The following is a 27,061-nucleotide window of genomic DNA, read 5'->3' on the forward strand; positions in this document are numbered from 1 at the left end:
GTGCTTGTCCGCCGCCCGCAGTGAGGGCAGGTGCTGGGCAGTGTGTCGTCAGGGGTGTGTCTAGGGAATGTTTACAATGTGCATTTTTCACTTTAGCGTCATACATAAAATCCAGAATTTATTTACAAAGCAGACAAGAGGAAACTTCAATAATGTTTGCTGAAGCTTCTTTTCAAAAAGGATATTTAGGTGACTTAAATGATTTGATTTGCTAAAAAGAGTTTGTTTGAATTGCACCCCACGTTGCAGGGCCTAAGGGAGTAAACGAGGCTCTTGACAGTAGCTGTCACCCAACTGTCAGTAATAAAAGGAGTGTCCAGGCCACTGCTGCCAGGGTCTCCTGGTTGCCAGGGCAGCAGGAGGGACGTGAGAGCAAAGAGGGAGAAGCAGATCCCTGGAGGAATGTGTGGGCTAGAGTGGAAATCCACACGTGAGCCTGAACTGCACTGCTGTTGAGTCTCCGACAGTTTAAAGGCTGGAAATTCTTCATTCTTTTACTCGGTCAAGTTTCTTCTTTTGCCAACACTTCAAAATTGGGACATTTCACATAAAAATCAGATTTCTAGCTTCTATTGAAAGAGCAGGAGACCTAGCCACACTGGGTCCGCACCTCTAGGCAAGACAACCCGCTAAGCCGGGCAGCAGTGGCTGCTCCGACGCAGTGCGTGAGCTGCCGCTTGCCGCAGGCCCCGCCGCGCCACACTGCCTCCCCCAGGGATGCCAAGTGTCACTAACTACGCATCACTGTGCTTAGAGAAATATTTATTTGTTTATGGCTCTTTCAGCATGGGAACATGAAGAATGGGCTTAGAAGACCAGGTTTTTCTAAGAAAAATCAGAAACCAGAGACCTACTCTGCTATATTTAACAGGACAACAAATGTCCACACGTCTGACCCAACTTGAGAGTCCTCGTTGTGCACTGACCGGGACCGTGGAGTTCCTTCGGTAAAGGCTGAGAGGGGCCGTGGGGAGTCAAACTCAGGTCTTAACAGGAAAATCCAGCCTGAGCAAAGGAAGCCGCCATGCCAGGGGCTGGTGGGCTGGTGAGAACGTGGACAGGTCCACTCTGGGGAGCATGCAGTCAGGACAATCCACAAATCAGTCACTGAAAGGTGGACGGGAATTAGATGAACATGTTGGACAACTCTAACCTTAGCCGCCGAGCAAGAGGCCTTATCCTGTACAGGAATGAATTTGACTCTGGTCAATCTGGCAGCTGGCTAGCCCCGGTCAGCCACCTACGAGCTGATTTGAAATCAGGATTAAACTGCATGCAGCTGCACAGCAGAAGAGGCAATGCAAACTCCACAGAAATCCCACATGCTCTGCAGCTGGATCACCAAAGAGGCTTCCTCTGGCTGCCAAAGAGGAAACTGGAGAAGAGGGAAAACCCTAAGTCAAAACAGAACAAAAACCAGGCTGTTTTTTCATTCTTCCATCGGAACAGGTCATCCCTTGAGGTGAGGACACAGCACGTTTCCTAAGCAACCACCTTACAAGGACAGTGCGGGGCCAGCCCCAGGGGTCAGCACTTGGTTTCCACCCCTGCCCTGGGCAGGGGACAAAAAGAACCACACCTTTACACATAAGCATCGTAAAGAGACCAAAGTAGAGCGACAGATTTTATTTAATTAAAATAGATTTAAAAGACTGTGTAAAAGAATTAGAATTCTCAATAATTTACTATTATTTACATTAGCAAATGTTGGCCATTAGCAAAACTGAGGAGAGAAGCTCACAGCACCCAGACCCGCCCCTGGGGGCAGTGGAGCCTCAGTTTCCCTCTGGATTCCCATCCTTTCAGGGTCGCTGTGGCTGCAGCACCGGGCACCCGGCCTGAGCCGGGAGATGCCCGCAGGCCTCCTTCCCTCTCGGGGACAATCGTCCCCTCTTGGCCCTAGCTCCGGTGGGCACCGACCTCACCGACTTCCACTCTCCTTGCAGCTGGCACTCCCTGTTTGAGCTCGGTCTTCTGTAAACTTCTCTGGGTTGACCCAAACCCAGTTTCCAGACAGAAGGTGAAAAGCAAAATAGAAAGGCCTCGAATCCCGGTTCCCAGGGAGTCCTGCATCATCCAAAGCGTGGCAGCTTGTCAAAATCCCCCTTGAAACACTTTGTGCGTTGGACGTGCGAGCAACGGGGAGGAGTTGGGTGGTCAGCAGCCCTGGCCCCTGGCCAAGAGGGACGCTCCTCCTGGGAGGCAGTGACAGCAGAGCCCGGCAGGGCCCGTGCCCACCCTGGCAGCACACAGCCCTGCAGGCGCCGAGTGCAGGGAGCAAGGCCAGGGACAGAGGAGCAAGCTGCTGGGGACACGCGGAGAGAGAAGGCCCCGCCGAGCACAGGCCCCATGACCTCTGTGACCCGACCCTTAGTCCCTGCAGACCTTGTGGTCAGCCGGAGCCACCAGAAGCCCCTGCTCCTCCCCCTGCAGGACACCCAGCTTGCGAGCGTGGATGGCCGGTGGGGCCTGGGACCTCCGGGAGGCCCAGGCTGGGCCCGTGCGGCGGCCAGCACCAGAGCTGCAGTCCAGGCCGAGGTGCCGGAGGGCCCACAGCGAGGCTCAGTCCAAAATGTCCGTCTCGAAGGGGACCAGGTGGTAATAGGACAGGTTGGTGACATATGCTGCTGGGTCGTCCCCGTCCTCCAGCTCTGAGGGGGACTCGCTGCCGTTCTCAAACCTGAAGTGGGAGAGAACAGAGGTGAGGGCTCACCGACCGGCTGACGGGCGGAGAGCGGGCAGAAGGCGGTGGTGGGAGGCGCGGGGCCATGCCAACCCTCGTGGCAGCCCCACAGCCAGTGGGTGCGGGAGCCACGCAGACAGGTGGCGAGACGGTCCTGCGAGGCCATGGCCAGAGCTCTGGCTGAGACTGCCCTGGAGACCGCCGCTGCGCCTGGCCTCCCGCTCTCCCCGCCGGGCCAGGGTGGGCGGCCGGCGGCGCCTGACTCCGAGCGGGCAGCACAGCCGTGGCTGCGGCTCCCGCCCGGCTGTGGCCGACACAGCGAGCGCTAAGGAGGCTGGGGCAGGACAGGAGGCCGGGGAGGAGCCTGCGAGGCCTGCGGAGGTGACGGGTGGGTGGGGCAGCTGAGGGAGGAACGTGTCCGGGCGTGCGGGGACAGGAAAGCCCTCCTGATGTGGACTCTCCATGGCTGGACGTGCAGGCCACGTGGGCACGTGGACAGTGGCGGGCTGCCTCCCCGCTGTCCCGGGAGCCTGCCCCGCCCGCCGCGTCTCCGTGTCGGTCCCCAGTGCTCGCCCGTGGGCAGCTGTAAGGCCTTAACTGTGTCTGCACAGCTCTGGGCGACCAGGAAGGGCACAGACGGACCAGGCCGCACGGCCCAGGCCTCTGGCTTGCAGATGCTGGAGCACGTGGGGTTGGGTGCAGACTGAGCACGTCGCACAGAATCCCGCTGGCCTCAAACCATGGGGCTGCGACGAGAGCTTTAAAATGTTTAGACAGAACAGGCTGCAAACGTAGGCTTTTCCCGAACAGCCGCGAGGCCTGGCTCTTGGTGCCCAGCTCCTGCCTCAGCCCCCTGCGGCCACCGCCCCAGGGCATGAGGCCACGGCCCCAGCTGTGGACAGGAAGCAGTGCAGCTGTGGCTTGCAGACATGAGAGCAACTCTCCAACTGCGTCCTAATGAACTAAATCTCTTCCCCCAAACCAGTGCTGGGCCGAAACCCAAGGCAGAGTTCTGGGCACGTGGGCAGGGCTCAAGCCGGGTGAGGGGCATGAGGAAGGAGAAGAGTTGGGATGCTTGGGAAAAGTGAGTCACGGGCCTGAGGCCTAGATCCATCTGCCCTCCATGCCCCCAGCAGAACTATCAAATGCCTCAGCCCTGGTGACCTCCCAGGGGCTGGGCATCCCTTTAGCCAACCGGGAATGCCACCGGCAGAGGCGCAGCTGTCCCCGCCAATCCCATGCCCACTCCCTGAGTGCAGCCGAGTCTGTGGTCCTGGGCAGTGGGGCCCACCCTACCCTGGGCCAGAGCACGGGCTGCCTGCTGTGGCTCATCACGCGAGCCCTGCCTCCGGCCTGCTCTGGATTCACAGGTGTGGGCAGACGGTGAGCCCTAAGTGCCTCTGTGGATGGCCGCAGTGGGGGCTGGGGCCTCCAGCCCCACGGATGGCATCTCTCCATGACCTCCAACCCTGTCACCCACACCTCCTGCCTGACAGCCTGTGGAAGGTGGAGACAGGTGGCTCCTGAGAGACGCACCTGCGCTAGACCCTCGTCCCCAACGTGCTGCCCGAGATCTGGCAGCCAGAGACGCCCGGCGAGCCAGAGGCGGGAACTCCTGCTCCCAGTGCACACTGCTTCGTTAGGCTTTCCTGGGACCACAGGGATGTTCGCTGGCCCTCTCACCCTGGGAGCCAGGTGTCCTGGGGCAGGTGGCTGCCTAGTCAAGATTTGTCATTGCCGTCCACACAGAGCCTTGGGCAGCGGGAAAGCCACACTTCTGCCCTTTCTCCTCGGCTCCAAACTGCTTGTATCTGGCCTTGTTCCAGGGTGAGGGGGGCCTCTCAGGGACAGATAGGGCCCCCTGGGGACCGCAGCGGAGTCAGAGCTCAGACCTGCCCAGCTGGGGCTGAGGAGGGCGGCCATCTGTCTTCTCCACCCAATACTCCCTGGCTGGTAACACCCCTGCCAAGCTAAGGGACCGTCCTTCCTCCCTCCATGGACACTTCCTCCCTCCCAGCCTTGCACTCCAGGCGCCAGCCCTGGCAGCAGGCACCCACAGGAGCCGAGCGCGTGAGCCACTCGGGGTGTGAGGCGCGGGGCAGGGCAGGGCGCCAGGGGCGGGCAGGAGGGCCTTCGCCCCGGCACGGCCTCCCCAGCAGCTCAGGACAGTGCCATGGTGAGGGGCTCTCACAGCATTCCCCCAAGGGACACCCGAGAACTGAGAGTGGGGGCTGCGGGCCGGTGCCAGTCCCACGAGCCTGATGGGGTCCCGTGCTCAGCCACAGAGCAGGGGCCCAGCAGAGGAGGCTCCTCCTGGGCTCACACCGTCTCCTGCAGCCACTGGCCCAGAGCTGGGTCTCGCACGAGTGCCCGGCCTAGTCCTCGTTTCCTCTGCTTGTGGCAGGCGGACTAGACCCGAGCCACCCCTGGGCGGTGCCGCCCCTGGGCCAGGAAGACTGCAGCCGAGCTGCCTCTGCCAGGCCTTCACGGCGGCCCACCCTGAGAGAGCAGAACGGCCCCGCTGGGGGTGAGAGAAGCCAGGAGAGGCTCGACAGCTTCCCGAGCTCACACAACCGAGACACGGCCTGCACTTAGCTGTGGCACAGACAGAAGCCAGGTTGTGACCCCCCACGCTGTCTGGGGACGCTGGCCCCAGTGATGCGCCAAGGAGAGGCCTGGACAAGAGCCACGGCTGAAGGCAGCTGCGCCCCGTGGTGCTCCAAGTGCCACCTAGAGCTCACGTGGTGGCCAAAAGTCCTCTTATCAGAGGCGGAGAGAGAGGGAGGACAGGAGCGTCCAGGCTTTGGCTGTCCAAGCTCGGTAATCAGACACACCCTCCGCTCCTCAGAGCAGGCTGAGGGCCGGACTCCACCCTGTGGGCCGCAAGGACGTGAGGCAAGCACGTCTCAGGCCCAGGGGACAGACCAGGCCCTTCGAGCCTGGGGCATGTGGCCCTCCCGGCACTGGCCTGGGCGAGGAGCCACCACACCCCTCATGGCCCAGCACAACCGGGCCCTGGAGCCCTGCAACTTCTCCCAAACGCCCCTCACAGCCAGTGACTCGGTCTTCCCACAGGTTTTCAAATCAAGATCTCAGCAGCTCTGGAAAAGGCAAACTTTAAAACCAGTATCCAAATAGGGGCAGGGACTGCTTGGGGGCGCTGGGCACATCCGCCCCTCCCCATGGGCAGTGAGCCCAGCCCCGCATGGGCTGGTGGCTCAGAGATTCCCTGCAAAGTGATATTCAAATCAGTGTACTTACAAATGCTCCGTAGGATCCACACCCAGGTGCTGGTCTTTTCCGTTCGGTATACTGTGGTCAATAACTATTGTTTCTGTATTTGCTAAACAAAATCCATTGGACCTCATGATTTCTGAAAACCAGAGCAATAAGGGAAGTGTTCAGAAGGGGTCTGAGTTTCAGGGTTACACAGATCATCCTCCTTCCCCTCCACCGCTTGCCCCCCTCTCTCCCCCGAGCCTCAAGAGACCTCTCTGCCTTGCAGACGCCAACCCCACGGGAGCCGCCTGCTGACGCTGTGTGGGCCGGGAGGCATGTCACTCCCCACGCGAGGACGCCCTGGCCGTCCGAGCATCTCCCCACACACCCTTCCCCATGGGCTTAAAGCTGGGGTAGAACGAAAGAGCACCGGACTCACATCTGCGAACCTGCGTTCAAGACCAGGTCTAACGCACAGGCACGTGGCCTCCGCAGGCTACCCGCCTTTCTGGGATCTCACCTGCGGCTAGATAGGAATGGCCTCTACCACCTGGGTGGGTGTGCGGATGGACTGACATCAGCGTGCATTTTAAACCCCAGTGAAAGCGGGTGACTTTCACTGTTTTGCTTTATGTAATTCTGTAACTAAATGGATTTCTTCCCAATAAGACAGATTTTGGAAATTTAGAAAAGGCAACAAAGACAAACAACTTCCTATGTCTACATTGGCTGTACGGTGTTAGCTTTGGAGGGAGGAAGTCTGGTGCCCGTCCGAGGCTGGAAGGGTTGGCACAGATGATGTGGAGCCTGACAAGAGCTCTGAGCCCTTCAGACTCAGTTTCTTCCACCGAAAGATCTCAAAATTTATTAGAAAAGCTCTGAGGGTCCTTCTGACTCTGAAGTTCCATGAACTCCCGGATTCCATTACATCATCTGATCTGTTCAAGTATAAAAAGCAAGTGTGGCTTGATCTTCTTCTTCCTACTATTTGCTGTAGCTTATTTACAGATCCCAAGGGACTGTGTTTCAGTCACTTCCCTCCACAGATGAGCAGGTGTAGTAACCACGACCATTTCTCCCAGCGTCGAAGTCCTCCAGCTCCCTGTAAAGCCGGCTCATCCCAGCCTCAGCTCGGAGTTGGCTGAGCTCCATGCTCAGGACCACTTCTGTCCTTGTAGGTCAGGCCCTCTTGACCTCACTGCAAAAGTCATGGCTAAAATACACTCCAAATTCCTGGGGCCTTCTCCAGTCCAAGGGATTTCAGCTTCCCATGTGGGCCCAACACACAAAACGCACCGCTCCACACAGCGCCTGCTGGCCCCTGCCGGCATGCCCGGCGAGAACACGGCTCAGCGCCCAGTGTTGCTGGGCATCTGGTGCCTCAGCTGCTTGGGGGATTGTTTTACTTTTTTTCTTACACCTTAACACAATTTAGATTGGTTTATTTCCGAGTAGGGAATTGCTTTTTTAAAAAATTGAAATTATCATTTTCTGCTTATTTTTAATCTTCCTAGGTATTTAATTCTCAGTTCTGGAACTTCCTTCCACATGAAGAGAATTAGGGAAAGAAACTATTAACACACAAAAATGAAGAAAGAAAAACAGATTTCCTCCTTTTTCTTGTGAGATCAAAGTGACAATTCATCAATCAGATTTGCTGAGTATTGATACAATTTCTGCCTAACGATTTGGAGAAGGGGCCGCTCGTGTTTCACAGGAGTGTCAGTTCCTGGCGGTCCCTCCCTTCCTCCCGGGACCACCTGGCAGGTGCCGGGCCCTGAGAAGGGGCTCTGCAAACCCGTGAGGGGTCGGCGCTGGGTCTGGGTCGCTACATCTCCAGGTGCAAGAAGGGCAGAAAGAAGACGCTTACCAAAGTCTGGCTGAACAGGCACGACTCTGAAAATCACTAAATCTCAACAAGATAGATTAAGATTCTCTCACCTCTCAATTTAAAATGGGTGTCAGCACAGAGCCACTTTCTTTATTGTTTTTATTAACTCCGACCCAAATCTGTCTTTCTCAGGGAGCACATAAAACCTCAAAGCAACCTCCGCACACCTGGCTGACAGCCTGTCCCATTTCTCCCACCCCTTTGCCAGGGAAATCTGGGGGGAGGGCTACGAGTTAAAACAAATGTCACTGCTGCAAATCATTTCTGAACAAAATTCTGAAGAGTTACTTTACATGCCTGATTTTTCTTAAATATGAACTTTGAAGCCCTAGAAATGGAATCAGCCCCCTCAACAGCTTTGTCAGAAATCATTCCTTAACTGCCTATGACAAGAAGCGTTTGTGCACATAAATGTGGCTTAATTGTTCACAAGTCTGGCTGGGCCCTGGACGACACTAAGGCACGCCTGGCGCCTCCTGCACGGCCTCGCTCTCGCAGGCCCTGACGGAGAAGGCTTCGCTCAGATGCAGCACATTTCAATAAAGATGGTCCCAGAAGCTCTGGGTCCCTCCTGGGTCCCACCTCCGACCTCCATCAGCCCCAGGACCTCAAATAACCTCTGGGCAACCAGGTTATGTAGCTGGCAGGTTTGCCATGACCTTCCCAACATTCATTCCAAACTGGTTTGGAAAGGGATGGTTTATTGAACAGCAAATTGTATTTTAATATGTATTTTAATACATATTAAATACATATTTTAATACATAAGCAAGCATCTGACCACGGCACACTTAAGACCTAGGGAAACACGCATGGCGTCTATCTGCCTGTGCCAGTTAAAAACGGAGCGCACAATCTGCCACACTTAATTATTTGTATTTATTTGGTCACTTTAACAAAAAAAGTCTTAATTTCTTAATTGTAGAGCTGTACAAATTCATGGTGGCCCAAAGTTTAAAAAGACAAAAAGGCATTTAGTTCTAGCCAGCCGCTAAATGTAGGGACCACCAGTTTAAGCATATGATCTTACCAAGGAAGAGGAACTCGTCGCGAGCTCTATCTGGCGACTTTGCCATGTGCCTTCAGCCCTGGCAGCACTCGCAGGTGTGGAGTCTGCAGTGTGGATGCGGCTCAGGCAGGCACTCTCAGATGGAAAAGCACGCAGACTCTGCCGTTTAGGGGGTCTGCCATTTACGTCTGGGGAGCAGGTTACTTCTTGCTCAGCTCCTTCATTTGTAGAATGGCAATAACAGTATTTTCCTAAAGGGCACTGGCGTGGACTACCGGAGATGCTGTGTGTAAGGAATCTGACAAATGCTGGAGGTGCAATACGCCATAAATAGCAGTTATTACACCCATTATTGGTAACATCCTCATATCTACTGTGACATGAATAAAAAAGAAACGAAGAAAATGTTATGACTAAAGAAAAATTACAGCGACCAAAGCCTCTCTTTAAACATACTCCAAATGTGAATTTCTCAGAAGTCAGTTCAGTACTATAGCAAAAATTGCTGCCAATTTAATTCTTTAGTTGCATACATAACCGATTCCATGAAATAGCTAATTTTCAAGCCACATTTTTACATCTGTATTTTCACCTAAACAAGAGCCCTGCTTTATATGTCTCACCTTTTTTAACTTTTAATTTTGAGCTAATTTTAGAATTACAAAAAAGCTGCAAAAGCAGTGGAGAGAGAGAGAGATCTTGTATACCCCTCACCCGCTTCTCCTAATGCGTCGTTTTCTATGACTATGGCATTTTACCTCGATCACGTCCAGGAAATTAACACTGGCACAAGCTCGCAGAAGACCTGCTTTGCTCATGCTTTCCCACTGACACCCCGTGCCTGCGCTGGGCACGCTCCAGGGCCCTCCCTGCACTGAGCGGCGTGCCTCGGTCTCCCACCACCTCTGGCGGCTCCTCTGTCTTCCCTCGTCTCTCCCGGCCCAACGCTTTCAGCGAGGACTGGGGAACTATTTTAGCAAACGGCCCTCGGCCTAGGTTGGTCTGCGGTTTCCGAGTGACAGGGCGTTGCGTTTTTGGCAGGGGTCCCGCCAGCAATGCCGCACGCGCTCGCCTGGCGTGCTGGGGAGCATGTGGCCTCGGGCCCTCCTTCTGGGCAGGCCGGCCTGCGTCACTGGGCAAGGAGGCCCCTGCCGCTGTCTCCCGAAAGGTGACTGCCCTTCCCTTTGCGGTGACCACGCTGCTTGGGGCGAGGTGGCTTGAGACCGTGCGGATCCTGCTTCCCCTCAAACTTCCACCTAGTAGTCTTAGCGTTTGTCAATCAATGGGTCATTTTGGGGGCGACAATTACCACTGTGCCTGTTTGCCTGCGGCGACTTCTCTTTTTCCCACCGCAGCTAGGCCCCACGTGCCGCACGCACGCCGGCTCCAGCCCTTCACATCAGCTCCCGTCCCTCCCCTCTCAGCACACAGTCGCAGCCCCGGAAGCCTTCGTGTTGCAGCTCCCTCCCTTCCAAACCCCCTTTTCTATGGTGTTTTCAAGGTACTTCAGCAGGGGAACAAAAGCCGAAGTGGGGGCCTTTTTATGAATCGGCTAACTGGGCTACCCCTGTGTGGCAAGTTAAGGTTGAGACTGTACAGATACTGGATTAAGGAAAAATAAAATTATAATTCATTTCCGCCCCCCAACCTGACCGATCAGACTCTGGCTGAAATCGAGGCTGAGGTCTGCATTTACTTTCGCGCTGCAGGGGCCAGCTGCACGTTTCCTGCACGTCACAGGCATTTAGCTGAGCAAGGGCGAGGCGCGGCAGGCCCGCTGGCCCACAGCATGACGGCCACAGTCCTTGGACCGTCCTTGCCGAGGCCCACACGGCGCGGGACTCCCGCACGGCCGGCGCCTGGCGCCATCTGGTGGGCGCCCGACACCACCGGCCTGCACCTGGAGAAGAGACGGAGGCTCTGGGGGGGGGGGGCAGGCGCAGCACGCACGCCCACGTCCCGGGGGAGGGAGGAGGCCAGTGTCCGGCCACCACGCCCGCCTCCCTACATGCCACGTGTCAGCACCGCAAGAAACGGAGGGGGTGGGGTGGGGTGAGGGGTGGGGGTGGAGGTGGGGGGATGGGGTGGGTGGGGTGGGGGGGTCGTGGATGGGGTGGGGGTGGGGTGAGTCGTGGGTGGGGTGGGGGTGGGGTGGGGTGAGTCGTGGGTGGGGTGAGGGGTGGGGTAGGGTGGGGTGTGGGTGGGGTTGGGGGTGGGGTGAGGGGTGGGGTGGGGGTGGGGTAGGGTGGGTCATGGGTGGGGGTGGGGCCTGGGTGGGGCCTGGGTGGGGTAGGGTGGGGTGGGGGTAGGGTGTGGGTAGTGTGGGGGTGTGGGTGGGGTGTGGGTGGGGTGTGGGTGGGGTGGGGGGTGGGTGGAGCTCAGCCATGCAGGGCGCCCGAGGGAACGCCTGGCACCAGCTGAGCACAAGTGGGGAGCAGGCCAACCACAGGGCCGCAGAACAGGCCACGGCTGGCCGCAGTCCGGGGGAGGCCGAGGGTTTGCAGCGGAGGTGGCAAAATCAAGAGGCTGGCTCGGGCCACACTCGGGCGTACACGGACCCGGGCTTTATCCTGAGGATAAGGTTTAAGAAAATTAACGACCTCATAAGTCCGAGTCTGGGATGACTGCCATTGGCGCTCAGGTTTGTGCTCCGGGGAGGGGAGGCGGGAGAGACAGCCCTGTGGGCATACGCAGGGGACCCGGGGACCCGGGAATCCACAAACACTCCAGCGCAGGACCACGGCCATAGCACAGCGTGCCCATGCGTGGCCTGTTTCTCAAAGGGATGTCGGTGCTACCGTAAACAGCAGTTTCACTAAAAAGCATCCCTGAGGTCGCCGCAGTTCGCCCTCTCAAGGCACTTCTCACCGGGGCGTGCCCTGGCCACCCACGCGCAATCTAGGCCAGGAAGCCAGGCCTTTCACTGCTCAGGACCCGGCCTCAGAAGGGAGATGGCCAGGCCCATGGGGTTCAGAGGGGAACCCCCAGACTCAGCGACGCCCCAGCACAGCAGAACAGAGAAAAAACACCCAGAGGAGTCGGGGATCGCCAGCTCCAGGAGGCTAGGGGCTGTCCCCATACCTCCCAGCTCCTGCAGTGGCACCTGCACAGCCCTAGACTCTGCTCTGAGACTCTCAGCCGCAGGCCACGCACAGGCTCCATGGCCATGACAGAAGGTTCTATCTGAGCCAAAGCCGGCCACAGTCACCCGCCCACGGGCCCTGCACCAGCCCCACCTGACCTCCTTCCAGTGGCAGCTGCTAACACCGAGGGCAGCATCCTCTTCCAGCCGCCCTTCCACATGCCCAGCCGGCCGCCCTTCCGACCCCTCCCCATCGCAGGCCTCTTCTCTGGATGCAGTGACTCCTCTTGCCATGTTCCTGGGGCAGGCATGGCACCCTGCGTGACTCGGGGGTTCCCACTTGCACAGGAGGTCAGGACCCCTGCTCTCCTAGACCTGAACACAGTGCCCCAGTCACAACAGAAGGCCAAGGACAGCAGCAGGCCAACACCTGTCCCTCAGCCCTTGCAAACAGGCAAAGAGAACATACTTAAAACTGCAACACGGGACTCTACATTTATCCCTGTTAAATTCCATCTCATTATTTTCAGCCCTTTAGGATACACACAGGCCATGGGTTCATATAAGGCATGGATAAAAGCAGGACACGCAGGCAGAGGGCTGGGGAATGTTCTGGGTAGTTGCTAACTCCACAAGGAGTTAGCAGATCAGAGGCAACTCCCTGCAGCTCTAGTCTGTCCCTCTCACGCTCGGGGGCCTCCAGGTCATCCCGGAGCAATGGTGCAGCCCCTCCCAAAACACAAGGCCTAAGAGGATTCCTCTGCTCTTTGCTCTTTCATTTGCCCAAAACAGAGCCATGGATGCCAGAACTCTCCCCACTCAGACTAAGGAGCAGAGGCGTCCCCAGACTCCAGGCTATGAAAGGCGAAACTCAACACCACTATTGGGATTACAGAACCGTCAGCGAACCCTGTGAGGTTAGGACCCACAGACACCGAACCAGGATAAATGACCTAGCCTAACCTATAAAGAAGGTTCTGGAGACCAGGTGCCAGCTAAGAAGGGGCTCCTATACTCCCTGCTCTAACACAGGAAGTTACCTTGGGTAGATATCAAAAGCAGCAAAGCCCAAAGCCATCTGCAGATTCAACGCAATCCCTATCAAAATACCAATGATATACTTCACAGAAATAGAAGAAACAATCCTAAAATTCATGTGGAACTACAAAGGATGCTAAATAGCCAAAGCCATCTTGAGCAAAAAGAACAATGCTGGCGACATTGCACGACCTCACTTCAAAACACACTACAAAGCTGTGGCAGTGTACTGGCATGGCACTGGCATAAAAATAGACACACGAACCAATGGAACAGAGTAGAGAACACAAAAATAAATCCACACACTTGCAGCTGATTTTCAGCGAAGGTGCCAAAGCATAGATGATGGAGAAAGGACACCCTCTTCAATAAGTGGTGCTGAGAAAACTGGATATCCATGTGCAGAATATGAAGCTAGAGTCCTGTCTCTTACCAATATAAAAACCAACTGAAAATGGAATAAAGACCTGAAACAATAAGACTGCTAGAAGAAAACATGAAATGCTGCATGACATTGGTCTGGGCAAGGATTTTTATAACACCCAAAAGCACAGGCAACAAAAGCAAAAATAGACAAATGAGATTAAAAAGCTTCTGTTCACCAAAGGAAACAACACAATGCAAAGACAACCTATAGAATGGAAGAAAATATTTGCAAACTAGGTACCTGACGGGGGCTAATATCCAGAATGTATAAGGAACTCAAGCAACTCAACAGTAAAAATACTCAAGTAATCCGCTTAATAGACAAAACATGTAAATAGACATTTCCGAAAGAAGACATACAAATGGCCTACTGGACTATGAAAAAATGCTCAACATCGCTAACCATCAGAGAAATGCAAATCAAAACTATAATGACATATTACCTCATACCTGTTAGAACAGCTATTATCAAAAAGATAAAAATAAATACTGGCACAAATGTGGAGAAAGTATAACTCTTATACACGGTTGGTGGGAATATATATTATCGTAACCATTAACAATATGGAGTTTCCTCAAAAAATTAGAAACAGAACTACCGTATGATTCGGCAATCCCACTACTGATTGTATGTCCAGAGGAAATGAAATCGGTAGTCAAGGAGCTATCTGCACTCCCAAGTTTACTGCAGCCAAGGTATGGAATTAGCCTAAGTACCCATCAATAGGCGAATGGACAAAGAAAATGCAGTATGTATATTACATATGCATGGTAGAATACTATTCAGCCATAAAAAGGAATGAAATCCTACCATTTGGGTCAACATGGATGCACTTAGATGACATCATGTTAAGTGACATGTGCCAGGCACAGGAACAGAAATGCCACATGATCTCACTCGTGTGTGGAGTCAACAGAAGCTGGTCTCATGGAAGTAGACAGTAGAATAGTGGCTCTCAGAGGCCTGAGAGGGGAGAGGGCACAGTGGGAGGTTGGTCAATAGGTGCTAAGTTAGAGACAGACAGGAAGAATAAGTCCTGGTGTTCTACTGAACAGGAAGGTGACTGGTTAACAATATTGTATGGAATACGTCAAAACAGCTCGAAGAAAGGATTCTAAATGTGCTCACCACAGGGGAATGATTCATGTATAGGGTAATGAACATGCCAAATGTCCTGATTTGATTTTTACACAACATATACATGCATCTAACATTACACTGTACCCCATAAGTATGTACAAAAATTATGGGTCAATAAAAACAAAACCAAAAAAAGACTAAAAAGATGGGGGGAGGGCAGTCACCAGAGACAAGCCCAGGTGTATGTACCACCTGCGCTGCACACACCGTCACATCTACAAACACCTCTTCCGTTCCAGGCTCCAGAACCTGCCACCCAGTGCAGCTCTCCCAAGCACACGATTAGGAATCTCGTCCCTGATGTGGCAGGTAACTCAGCAAGGGCTCTTTCACATCCCACAGCATCAGTCACTCCGTCCCCACTGTCCTCTGTCTCCCCAGTCCCACTGTCCTCTGTCTCCCTAGTTCCTTCCCAGCAGACAGCTCTGGGCTCAAAGCCCCCTTCTCTGCCCACCCTGCCCCACCGTCTTCCGAGTCCCTCCTTGGTCCTCCACTCGACACGGACTGGTGGGCGCAGGCTGCCTTTCCTCTCCTCCCTCCTGGCCACGGGTCACGTGCTATGAGCTCTTGCTTCAGCAGGCTGGACTGCTCACTGGCTCTAGCAATTCGCTGCAGACCGCCTTGCCAATGTTTCCGTCTTTACACTGTCTCTTAAGTCAGTTCCGACGTGCGTGCCGAACAAACCCCCGTGGAAGGAGGAAGCGTGTGGACGGCAGGTGGAAAGCATGCTGCCTAGCGGAACTCAGGCAGCAGTCTCTCGCCCCGTGTTCACAGTTCTGTCGGGGATCTCTGGGCCCAGCGGTGGGTGTGCCCGACCGTGCAGACACCCGGGGAGGTTTCTGCGGGCCACGGCCGCGGCGGCAGTCCGCCCCCAACACCCTCCCAGCAGCTCTTACCTGATATTTTGACCGGACTTTGGAAGCTGGGTTGAATTTTATGGACATTATCATTTTTTAACACCTGATCCAGAGGAGATCTTTCAAAGAAGGTGAGCACGACTTCCGACCTGGAATACTGGGAGGAAACACAGGCATCACTGAGAGTGGAAGCACCCCGGCCCGAGCGCTCGCCCAGAGCGGGGCGCGGCTCCTCCCGACACGACCGCGCCGGCTCCAGGGGCTGTGCGACGCCCCGCGCTGACTGCGCCAGGCCTCGGCCTGCGCCGTCCACGCTCTCAGGAGGCTGCGGCGCGAGGCTCGGCCGGGCGGCCGGCGGAAGCAACAGCTCTGTGCCACGGCGCCAGCAGGCCAGGTGCGCGGGGAGCGGACGCCCTTCGGACCCGAGACACTTGGCCAGCCCGCCCGCCCGCCCGCCGTACTTTCCAGGGCAGGCTGACGACGGTCTTCAGCAGCTTCTCCACCTCGTTGAGCCTGGTCTCTATGTCCTGGGCATCCTTTATGGCCACCAGTCCTACATTGAGACAGAATGTCAAGATCAAAAACGCAGGCCAGGAGATGTGCTCCCAAGAAAACACGCAGCCATGGCGTGCAGGCCCGGTGTGCCCTCCACGCGGACGTCTGGCACTAAGGCCTCTTCCAAAGCCCTGCTCTCACCGTCTGCACTCCACCTACCCAGTGACTGCTGGAGTGGTGCCGTGGATCTGAAAAGCGGACGGCAGACTGAGGAGCCAGGAGAGGAAAGACCCCTCCGAGGGGGACAGCCGGGCCAGGCTTAGCCTGGGACCACTCAGCCCCTGCCAGCTTGGCGGCTGCAGCGGGGAGGCTGGTCCGGGACCCTCCCACCACGGGGAAGGGCTCGCTCTGCTGGCCACAGCTGCCCAGACCACAAGGCCGCGTAAACGGAGCCCTGTTTACACAAGTCATTTAAATGCCATGTTTGGAAGGAAAAATGTCAGTTCCTTGCCTAGAGAAAACCAAAGTGGGCATGACTCTCAGCACTTTCCAGGAACTGAGCATCTGTGCTTGTGACAGTCACCAGGAGCCCTGAGTGGCTGCTGGCGGTGCAATATTTTACTTTTAAAATGCTATAGCTCAGGGCGTGGGCATTCGGAGTGCTTCTGTCTCCTCATGAGCAGTGTGTAACTTAACTCTTCCCGCTGCGGTTGGTTCCTCTCCCTCGGCTTCCCAGGGATGGGGAAGTTAGGTTCCCAAGGACTCTGGCCTCTCCCCTATACTTCATGTGACCTAGGATGTCACCATGCCTGTGAGCTACAACCAAACCTCAGTACTGCTACCAGTCATGGAACTGAATTTTTTCAGAAGTTCTGGTTTAGTTTTGTTAGACAGTGGAAAGGGGTGTTCAGCTTTGGGGCAATTCATCGACTAGGTCTACAAAAGAAATAAAAATGACTTCTTAAACTGATTGAAATTAAAAAGCCGCAGAGCATACGGCCCATAGAAACTCCACCAAGTGCTCCCCAAACACAGGGCAAAGGTATTTCTGAAAGCCTGGGCTACAGTAGGGGGGCGTCTGTCTGCAGAATCAGGTGAAACCTTCTCTCCAAATCCTCAAGCATGTGCCAGGTGCCCCCTTCGCCTGGCCCACCTGGTGCCCAGGTGTCCCTGTTTGTCAGCCAGGCTGACTGGGCCAGCCCACCACACCCTCCTCAGCACACAAGGCCCAAGCAACCAGCTACCCAGGCAGCAAGAGTCCAAGAGGTGGCAGGGTGGGAAACCACTGCCACTGGAAACCCCCAGGCCTCTGTCCTCGGGGCTCGTGCACCCGTCCAAGCTAGACACCCTGGCCCTCACCAGGGGAGGGACCTATGCCATCCTCTTCTCCTCTGCCCAAGCCCTGCCCCAACACCCTGCATGCCCGGGGAAGGAGGAGCAGGAAGAAAAACAGAATGAAAATGCCGGAGTGTCAGATTCTCTGCATGCCTTGTCCCCAAGCCCTGAATTCTTTGCATTTCAAATATTTATATACTACAATTTATATACGTGTGTGTATGTCTCTCTTTTTATATATACATGCACCACTCCCTGCACCAAAATGCTTTGATCCTCTGCTTGCTACAGGGAAGTCTACAGAGCAAAGGAGAATCAATTCAAAAGTCTCAGAAAGTTGTTTTTAAAGCAAAGACAATTACATAACTCATCCCCACAAAGTGCCTCTTTACTCTGAAACAAGCAAAACTACTGTTACATTTCAAGTTTTATTACAGCTAGGATACTAGTTTCAAATTGATCAAATTTATGACACAGTAGTTGTATTGTCATGTTCTGTAGGTATGACTTACAGATATATTTATATATATTTACACCCATTTCATAGCATGTAAAGCATACAACATATTTATACCCATTTCATAGCATGTAAAGCATAATTTAACAGCTTACAAATATAGAGGTTTATAATTCTAGATTATAGATTCTTTTATCTTTGCTGACATATCTTGGCTACATCTTTGATTTTAATTAATGTTCTGCTCTTGGTCAGGTTTATAACCTCCAAGAGTAACATTTATCAAGATAAATACATTCTGTTGTATCTTCTTTCAATGTGGCCAAATTTAGCAAATAAAATCCAGCATGCGTAGTTAATTATGAACTTCAGATAAACAATGAACAGTGCAATTATAGAGGCAGATGTACACTAAAAACTTATTTGCAGTTTATTTGAAATTCAAACTTAACTGCATGTCCTATATTTTATTTATCTGGCAACAATATCTCCTTTGTGACCCATTTTCCAGATTGAAGCAGAGAGAGACAGGCTAAAGTACCTGGCCAGGCCTCTGGAAATAGTGCGAGCATTTTAGCTGGGCACACAGACGCTCCCGGACCTGACCCCGGCCACCTTTCCAGCTGTGTCCCGTGAAACACACCCTCGTGCCAGCCCCACTGGCCGACACGACCCCACACGGCCGCACAGCACTGCCCACCTCCAGGCTTGCGTGTAGAAAAGCCCACCCAGGAAAAGGCCACCTGCTCTTCGACAGCGGGCCCTGGTCCTACCTCTAGGCCCCCAGAGACCCACCTGACCTCTGCCGCCTTCGCCATCTGCAGAGTAACTGCGCGGTCACCTGCGGGTCTCCCCAGGTGCCCCGTGGGAACCTGAGGCTAGGAGGCACCTTGGGCTGGTCTCCCTGTCACCAGCAACCAGCACGGTGCCTGCCACACGCGAGGGACCCGATGTTCACTGGTCGTCTACAGAACAAGCCAGCGTCACAGAAGACAGAAGTCCAAGTTGACAAGCATCAGTCACCTTCCTGGGTGTGTGCTCCAGCTTGCCCTGGGTAGCAGCCTCAGCCTGACCCCTGGCTGGGTTCTAGGCCTTGCAGGGAAGGGCTGCCTGAGGGCCAAGTGGCACGGAGACTTCTGAGCCCTTTTGGTTTGATTTCATTTATGGAAATGTGTAGAACCATATTGCTTCCTTTCTCCTGTTTTTATGTCGCTACATGGAAGCCAAATAGGGCTCCTTGGAAATGTAAACATGCTAAAAACTAAACAAAAGGAGGCTGAGAAAACTTAAATAGGGAAAGAGATGATGCCGGAATCCCTCCCTGCAAACACAGAAATGACAGCTCATTATTTTTTAAGCTCTGGACTTTTAGTTAGGGGCATGTTTATCATTTAACTTCCCATCCTGGGCCAGGTGCAGTGGCTCATGCCTGTAATCCCAGCACTTTGGGAAGTTGCAGCAGGAGGCTTGCTTGAGCCCGGGAGTTCAAGACCAGCCTGGGAAACCTGGTGAGACCCCCATCTCTACAAAAAATTTAAAAATTAGCCTGGTGTGGTGGTACATCCTGTAGTCCCAGCTACTTGGGAGGCTGAGGCAGGAGGATCACTTGAGCCTAGGAGTTTGAGGCTGCTGTGAGCTAGGCTGACACCACCGAACTCAAGCCTGTGTCACAGTGCAAGACCCTGTCTCAAACATAAATAGATAATTCTCCATCCTGGCTCCTGGGTGACAGTCTGGCGGGCAGTTTGGATCAGCGTTATTAAGGTGCTGTCTCTGAGAACCCCGCCCACCTGAATGACAAGGCACACTGGCCCCTTCCCCAGAGGGGCCGCAGCTGACCCATGAAGTGGCAGGTTCTGTTGATTTCACTGAAACCCACCTGATTAACAGCAGCACAGCTGGGCTACTGTGGTTTCAGCTGCAACCGCCAGCCCTACAGATGGTGGCGAGAAGGGCATGAACCGGCAGGGCTGGCCTCCAGAGCAGCCCTGCGCCAGCACAGCAGCCCTGCGCCAGCCAGGCCGCAGAGGCGGCACCAGCCAAGAGGCTTCAGACAGCCTGGCCTTCTTAAAACACCAAAGTCCACATTTCCCTTCTCTCCAGCGTCTTGGACATCATTCTCCTTCAGTTGTCTTAAAAATGTTTCCCACCAAACTGTGGCTATATTTAATGTGGAAGGAAAACACTTAACCCTTTGCACTCGGATGTCGAGTGTGACTCGACGCGGTGAGCATCGGTGGCGGCTCGTATGTGGAGCCACACTCGACACGGAGTTCCACCGTGGGGGGGGGGATTTTTGTCTGTCTTTCCAGTATCTTCTCTTGTTTTCATTAGCATGAAAGGACAAGTAAAATGTAAATGCAGAGATGGTACACTAACTTCCAGGGGTAGGTTGTTATCCACTAACTTAGAGCAACGTTTAGATGGAAAGCTCCATATAATCACACCTCACTCTAACAAAAAACACAAAGATTGTGTTGTTTGTTCTAACAGAAAAATCAAAGGAGGAAGAAGAGAGACGATTTATACTGGCAAAACATGTGAATGTAAACCAGGTCTTCATGTGGGTGAATGTTTCAAAAAATATCACACCATGAGAAATTATAGAGATTAAAGTTACTCTTTGAATGTATCAATACTTTGAAATATAAAAAAAATCCAAATAAATAAGTTTGTATGAAAAGAAACTCCAGTTTTTTATTCTACTGTTGCACTTTGTAAAATCTGGGGGTATTTAAAAAATTAGATCCCGAGTAGAATAAAGGAATCGAGAAAAAAGCAAGCGTGAGTGCAAAGGGTTAAAAGAAAAACTACACTCCGGAGCCACAGTGCAGAAATGAAATAAATCTTCATTGTGAAATTTCTAATTGTTTCACACTGAGAAATTGGGGTTTCTCAATTTCACAGCTGGTGGAAACCTCAAACACCTGCTGCCAATACCCAAAATGATAAATTCTCAAAGTGACACAGCACTGAAAGGTGAAGTTTCACTGCTGTACTTTTCAGGGACAGACAAGAGCTGTTGGTCCAGGACGTCCTGCTGCCTCCAAAACAAACTGTATGCATTTGAGTTCCTTTCTATCCTACCTGTTGTAGTTTTCCTTTGGGACCAATAGCTTGTCCAAATGTCACTTGCTTAATAAGCAACAATTTTACACCTCATTTTAAAAAAGGTGCTTAAATAATTTAGGATCATCTAAAGCTCTTGGATTTTACATTTCAAATATTGTTGATGGCATAATTCTGTGGGGTTCTTGTCTGACTCAGATTTACTATCTGAGGTTGTAAGGATAAATTGTAAGGACAATACTGCAGGTGGGTGATACGGCTGTGAATTCTCTGGAACGAACATGAAAAGGAAATCAAAGCCTCTTGAGCAGGAGGCTGTCGTTCCCAGACAGGCCAGCAGGGGGCGTGGGCACTCTGTGGAAGCCGCAGGATTTGGTTCCCCACAACCCATATTTAAGAAAATTAACTCAGAAGAATTCACAGCCTTCAGAAATTACTCTAATTTCTGATAAGGTGCAATCACTACCATAATCTCAACTTAAACAATTCCACTGCACACAATTTGTGACATGAGAATGTCATCTAGATTTAGCCCAAACGGTTGAGAATTTGAAACTGAAAAACTGGTAACACTGCACATGAATTCCGGCGGGCCAACTGTGCACACATCTGGGGCTGAGTGTTGGCCTGCAGCAGCCAGGGTGCCCTCTCGTCCCTCCTAAAGGAGGTTGGCCTTGACAACCGAGGACACCAAATGTTTCTGTCAGTTTCGGGGTTAGCTGGTTTCTGCAAACACAAACACCTGGTTTATTCTTAGAACCCTAACTGAGCATGACACGCTGGCATCAGCACACAGATGCGTGGGTGAGAGCACACATAAACAAACGCGGTTTCGTAGTCTCAGAAACCTGGGTCCAGAGTCCTCCTTTTTGGGAAGTAGAGGCTTGGGCTGAACACTTCGGAAGCTGTGCCCAGCTTCCTCCACAGAGGGCTCCGGTGGTCGGACTCTAACTCGAGTGGTTCTTCCGCTGTCGTCCGGGAATAAAGACTAGATGCTGCTGGGCCCAGCAGAGAGGAGGAACAGTCAGGAATGTCCATTACCCAGGAACAGGCCTCTCTTAGGAGGAGAGAGGTCGCTGCACAACTCCCACGGCAGCCAGCCCTGGGGACATCTACACAGCGAACTTTCAAACTGAGTCAGGTGACAAATCACATTTAAACTGTGTCCTTTCCGTTTAACAAACGCGTCCAGCCCCAGGCTGCACAGATGCGAGCTGCTGGGTGGAGCGCGGGATGGGCAGTCATCGTGTGCTGCCCAAGAAACACGCACTCTTCCGAGGCTCAGTGTCATGCACGTTTTGTAAACAAAATATTTTCTGTTTTTTAGGGAAACTTTCAATACTTACTTCCTAAGTACCTGTTTTCTAGACAGAAATACTGAAGAAGAAAGTAAGAAATGATAAACCCGTTATTCTTTGCATAATTAAGCAACCCGATGGGAATTCTAACTCCTGGAAAACCAAGGCTACCCTCTGAGACACGCACGTCTCCAGCTGTGGGGTGTCGCACGGTACTGCTGCAGGACAAGAGTGAGCTGCAGCCATGGGCAGGACAGAGCAACTCTCCGCCGCCCCGCAGGGCCACACGCCAGGGCTCCGCGGGGCCGTTCCGCCCTGCCGCCAGCGCTTGCACGGGGCGGGAGGGAGCCACAGCCCATTCTCCTCTGCATCTTCCCAAGAGAGAGAACACAGAAAATGCAGGAGGAAGAGTCGGAGGAGGGAGGAAGAGAACACCGAGGACCAGGAGGGGAGCCGCCTTCCATGCTCTGCTTCCTGCGCCGGGCGAGTGCCTTTTTCCAGAGAGGAGCGACCTTTGCTCTGCTCTTCCGCTACTGCTTCCTTCTCTCGGCCCCTTCATTATTTTGCCCACTAAACGCCAACTCCACTTCCTAAACTTCACACTCAACACTGAGCCAGTCTGCATCAGAGCTACCAGGGCACCAGCCCGCGGCTCTCGCAGGAGCACTTCCTCATTCCCTCTGCCCCCGGGCCCTTGGACCTCCTCCTCTGTGCCAGCCACCTGTCGGGGACACTGGGGGCAGGACCCCGGCCTCCCAGAGCCTTCATGCTAGCCAGGAGGGCTGGCAGGAGGCAAACGCTGACCAGAAAGTGTCACCTGCCAGGCAAAGTCTAGGGACTAGGAAGACACACAACAAAGCCCGTGGCTTTGTTGGTTTGAAAACCAGAGTTGGGTGCTTAGTGTGGGTCAGGCTTGGATCCTGTGGAATCCTGGGGCCGGAGCCTGTATTACCCTGAGAAATAGAATCGCCAAGTGCCCAGAGCTTCCATGGCGGGGACCTTCATGGGAAGCCATGGCCCACTGGCCCCTCGTGGCAAGCGCTAGGGCCTCACCGCCCGGCTGTCTGGTCTTGGCTCTCCCCACCCGGCCCTGGCCTGCCGTCAGGGGCTCCTTGGGGCCTCCATGCGCCCCATCCCTCTCCCACTCTTCTCCTTACTCCTGCTCACCCTTCGGGCCCCCTCCTGCCCTGGGGTGGGTGGGGTCCCTGGATGTGAGAGATATAAATAAAGAGCAACCATGAACCATGTTAGGTAATGAACAGAGAAGATTTAAATTAAGACCTAAGCCCACTGGTGTTAGAGTGCAGAAGAATCGAGAAGGAAACGCCTTGCTAACCCCCAGGAAGCAGGTAGCTCCCTCCTGTAGTGCTGTGGGACAAGAAAGACGTGGTGTATCAGATCCACATCAAGAAGTGGGTCAGGCGCGAGCCGGAGAGTGCAGCCAAAGAGACTGGAGGACAGAAGCTAGACAAGCCCTTAGGTGAGCCTCGCCCTACCTCACCCAAATGGAAGGCCAATAAAGCGAGTGAACACTGTGCCTCTACCCCAGACAGAGGTTTAAATATCCCTGCAGATGTGTCACCGTGACACATACAAGGCCCATGGGTGGCTGCCAAGCAAAACACCACAGAGTGTGTGCAGAGAGAAAAAGCACAGTTCTCTCCATATCAATATTCTCCCCCACTGCAATACCCGGGGGACCGAGAAAAAGGGCTCAGCATCCCTTTAACTGCATGCAGATTCAAAAATGCAAGTGGGGGCCAAGGCTTGCACACCCTTGAAGGGTACACAGACACTTAGAAGAGTTGCCAGCCCACTGCCAGCAGAAGCTCAGAACCCAGATTTATTTCCTCACAATGCTTTTCAATGAAACTAGAGTGCAAATTTAATTCAGAAATAGTTCCGTAAATATAAACTAGGAAATCTGATGTAGAATTATACTGAAAAAGCTGGCATGACCAAGACAGTACAATACACACATCTGGTTGCCTTTTGTGCTTCTAGTTTATATATCCAGACAATCTTTTCATGCAAATAATAAATCTGCATGGAAATAAGGTGGAATCTTTTTTTATATTACTATGATGTATTTTATTTAGCAAACAATTTCCCTGGACTTAAAAGGATCAAAGAAAGGAAAGGACTTCACCTGGCATTGCACAACAAAACTCAGGGGGTGCCAGGCAGGGATCAGCTTGCCTCCACACAGAGAAGCAAGGCTAGAATGGAGACAGGGCTTGAGTCACGCCCCTCTGGTCCCAGGCTCCCTTCTTCACCCCTTCCAGGGGGTGCTGGGCAGGCCCTTGCAGGAGGCCTCCAACGAACAGGCCGCACCACTAGCCGAGGAACAGTTCTAAGAGTTCCATCCTGGGCTGTTAGGAAGTCCTTTACACCCACCCACTGGTCCCACGCTAACCGCCCCTGCCAGCCTGGCCACTCTCACATCCCCTCCTACTTCTGATTTCTGTTTTCCTTTAGGTACTTGATGGCAGCTACCACATCCCTCTGAGTCTTCTTTTCTCCACGGTAATCTCCACGTCTGCGCTCTCAGTGCATCCACACCTCGGCCCTGCACTGCATGCGTGCAGGAGCCGGAGCCAGGCAGGCGCGCAGAGTGCCTCTCGCCGCCCTCCGTCTGCTCTACGAGGCAAGGCATTTCCACCCGCGTCCCAAGGCATCCGCACCCACACCCCTCTCTCATCACCTGTCAACAGCCCCAGCCAGAAGCAGCTGATGCTGGCAATAGCAATGACAAGTGGCACTTGTGAAGGGCTTACATTTAGACCCTCCCCACAAAAGGCAGAGGCCATAGGTACGATGTTACGGGTGAGGTGCCACACGGGATGAGCCAAATGGGGAGCCAACTGCAACCAGTCTGCTAGGGTCACGGCTCAGCCCAGACACCAGCCCAGAGTGAGGCCCAGGGCCTCCAGTGTGTTTGTGGCCTGCCCTATTCCGGAAGAGTTACTGAATAAACTGTGTTCCTTCATGATGCTTTCCTGATTTGGGCATTCATTTGTTAGATTTAAAATATCATAACAAATAGTGAATCCAAGGAAAACTCCTTCCATGCTTGAAATAACACCAGACTGTCCCTGCAATGTGCGCACATGGGCAGGGAGCAGGAGGAAGCCCGAAGGCAGGCCTTCTCTCTCGGGGCCCAACCCGCTGGCTTGGGGAGCCTTTCCAGAGGATGTGTCATGAGAACTGAGCTAATTATCCACATAATTCACACACTGGGGTGGGGGCCTGTCCCCAGGGGAAAGCAGAGGTTATCTCGGACCTCAGCCAGACTGGCGCTAAGGAGACTTGCATGGCCACCCTTGCATTCCATACCTCCCACCCAAGGGTCCAGCGGTCTCCGCTCAGAGGACGCAAAACGGAAGGCCTCCGTGCGAGTGTCCCTAACGCTCTGGCCGCACGTGGCCCCACACCAGGAGGAGGGGCTCTGCTCAGAAGCCCGTAAGCCTTCCCTGCCCCTTCTCCTCGCCTGGCCCTCGCAGGAGGACCCTCTCTCCAGCTTGCCACCCCACCCCGAAATCTTCCCGTCTCCAGTTCGGTCCTCTCTCTTTTCTCCGCTCTTCCAGCCCCTCTCCGCCCAGCTCCAGAGGGCCGCCGTGGCAGGGCGGTAAGAAATGGGAAGCCACGCAGTTTCTGAAACAGGAGTCCCTTGAGCCAGGACCACTCACAAGGCCAGGCAGGAGGCGGCTGACGCTAATTAAACCCAAATGAGGACTCAGCCCTGGGGTGGGGACCCCGGGCTGTCCCCTGTAGCCGCCGGCGGGGCGGCCCCCTCCGGAGCAGGGAGGGAAGGGCTGCGTGGCACCTCGCGCCCAGACTCCAGCTGTCGCCAGAGGAGACCAGAGGCGCGGCCGGCGGCTGACCGACGCTAACCCCAATTCAGACATTGTAGTCACCTGGTCCCAAGCGCTTCCCCAGTATCCCCGCCGCCCCCCGCCAGCCCTCCCGGGACGGGCGCCCACCACCCGGGGCAGGGGCGGCGCCCAGCTGGCCGCCCCACTCGCGCTGGTCAGCCTGGGCCCCCCTCTCGGCCGCGCCTCTCTGAGAAGGGGCTCGCCCCTGGGGACGGTCAGGGCGCCTGTCCTGCGGCCGCGGGCCCTCTCCCACCCCTGGGAAGCCTCCGGGCTTCACAGACCGGCTCCCATCATTTGGGGGCACAGAGTCTAAGTGTCCCCAGTCCATGCCCGCGCCAGGGGTGGGGGAGCGAAGAGAAGTCGCGGTCGGTGTAAGTAACTCTTCCCAGCCTCCTTCGCCGCACTGCAAAGCTCTCGCGCCCCCACGTCCCTACCCCGGCCCCGTCCTCGCGCCCGGCCCGCACCTTGCCGCAGCGGCCCGCGCGCCAGCTCGGGCCGGTCCTCGGGGAAGGCGTCGCGGAGGCGCTGCCACAGGCGGCGCAGGTCTGCGAAGCTGCGGTGCAGGTAGAGCACGCTGCGGTCCGACCACTCCGTGCGGATCTCGAAGAACTCCTCCTCGTCGCCGCGCCGGCTCACGATGAGCCTGCGGATGCCGTTCACCCAGCAGCCGCGCACGAACATGTTGACGAGCGACGTGCCCTCAAACACCGCCGAGGCCATGCCGCGCGCCGCGCATGCCCCGCCGCCGGGGGCGCCCTCCGCCCCGCCGCTCGCCCGCCCGCCCGCCGGGTCTGCGGGCCGGGTCTGCGGGCCGGGTCTGCGGGCGGGTCTGGGGCGTCTGGGTCTCTGGGCTCCGTCCGGGGTCTGCCCGGGGCCGGCTCTGCGCAGGGCCGGGGCCCTCCTGGAACTCCCCGGAAGCCGCGAGCCGCCCGCGCTCGCAGTGGCGCGGGGCCGCGTCGCTCGGGCCGGGCCGGGCGGGCGGCGGCTTTATAGGGCGCTTCCCCGCGGGCGGCGCGGCCGTCGACGTCGGGGCCAGGCCGCGTCCGCCCCCTCCCGGTGAACCGCCGCCGCGGGCCGCGCGGAGGGGCTGTCCGGGCCGGCCGCGCGCCACGTCGCCTGCCCGTAGCCCGCGCCGCTGCGGCCGCGGGGCCCCGGCGCCAGGCGCGGCCGAGAGCCGAGCGCTCCC

The 27,061-nt window shown here is 54.9% G+C and overlaps 1 protein-coding gene across 1 annotated transcript; it reads right to left on the reverse strand.

Annotated features, from left to right (window-relative positions):
• Positions 1–1,611: 1,611 nt before the first annotated feature.
• On the reverse strand, positions 1,612–27,061 carry PXDC1 (PX domain containing 1). The gene is made up of 5 exons (XM_012768403.2): positions 26,340–27,061; positions 15,808–15,899; positions 15,386–15,503; positions 5,945–6,056; positions 1,612–2,680 (listed from the first exon to the last, which is right to left on the reverse strand). The coding sequence occupies exons 1-5, from the start codon at positions 26,593–26,595 to the stop codon at positions 2,563–2,565; spliced, it is 696 nt and encodes a 231-aa protein (XP_012623857.2). The 5' UTR covers positions 26,596–27,061; the 3' UTR covers positions 1,612–2,562.

This window comes from Microcebus murinus, chromosome 15 (assembly GCF_040939455.1).
Source record: "Microcebus murinus isolate Inina chromosome 15, M.murinus_Inina_mat1.0, whole genome shotgun sequence".
NCBI lineage: Eukaryota > Metazoa > Chordata > Mammalia > Primates > Cheirogaleidae > Microcebus > Microcebus murinus.

Excerpts from the sequence above, each read along its gene's own strand:
- PXDC1 (XM_012768403.2), bottom strand. The coding sequence starts at position 26,595 with ATGGCCTCGGCGGTGTTTGAGGGCACGTCGCTCGTCAACATGTTCGTG. Across the intron at positions 15,900-26,339 it reads GCGCGGGCCGCTGCGGCAAG|GACTGGTGGCCATAAAGGAT; the intron begins GTGCGGGCCGGG and ends GTCTCAATGTAG. Across the intron at positions 6,057-15,385 it reads AAGTCCGGTCAAAATATCAG|AAATCATGAGGTCCAATGGA; the intron begins GTAAGAGCTGCT and ends TCTGGTTTTCAG.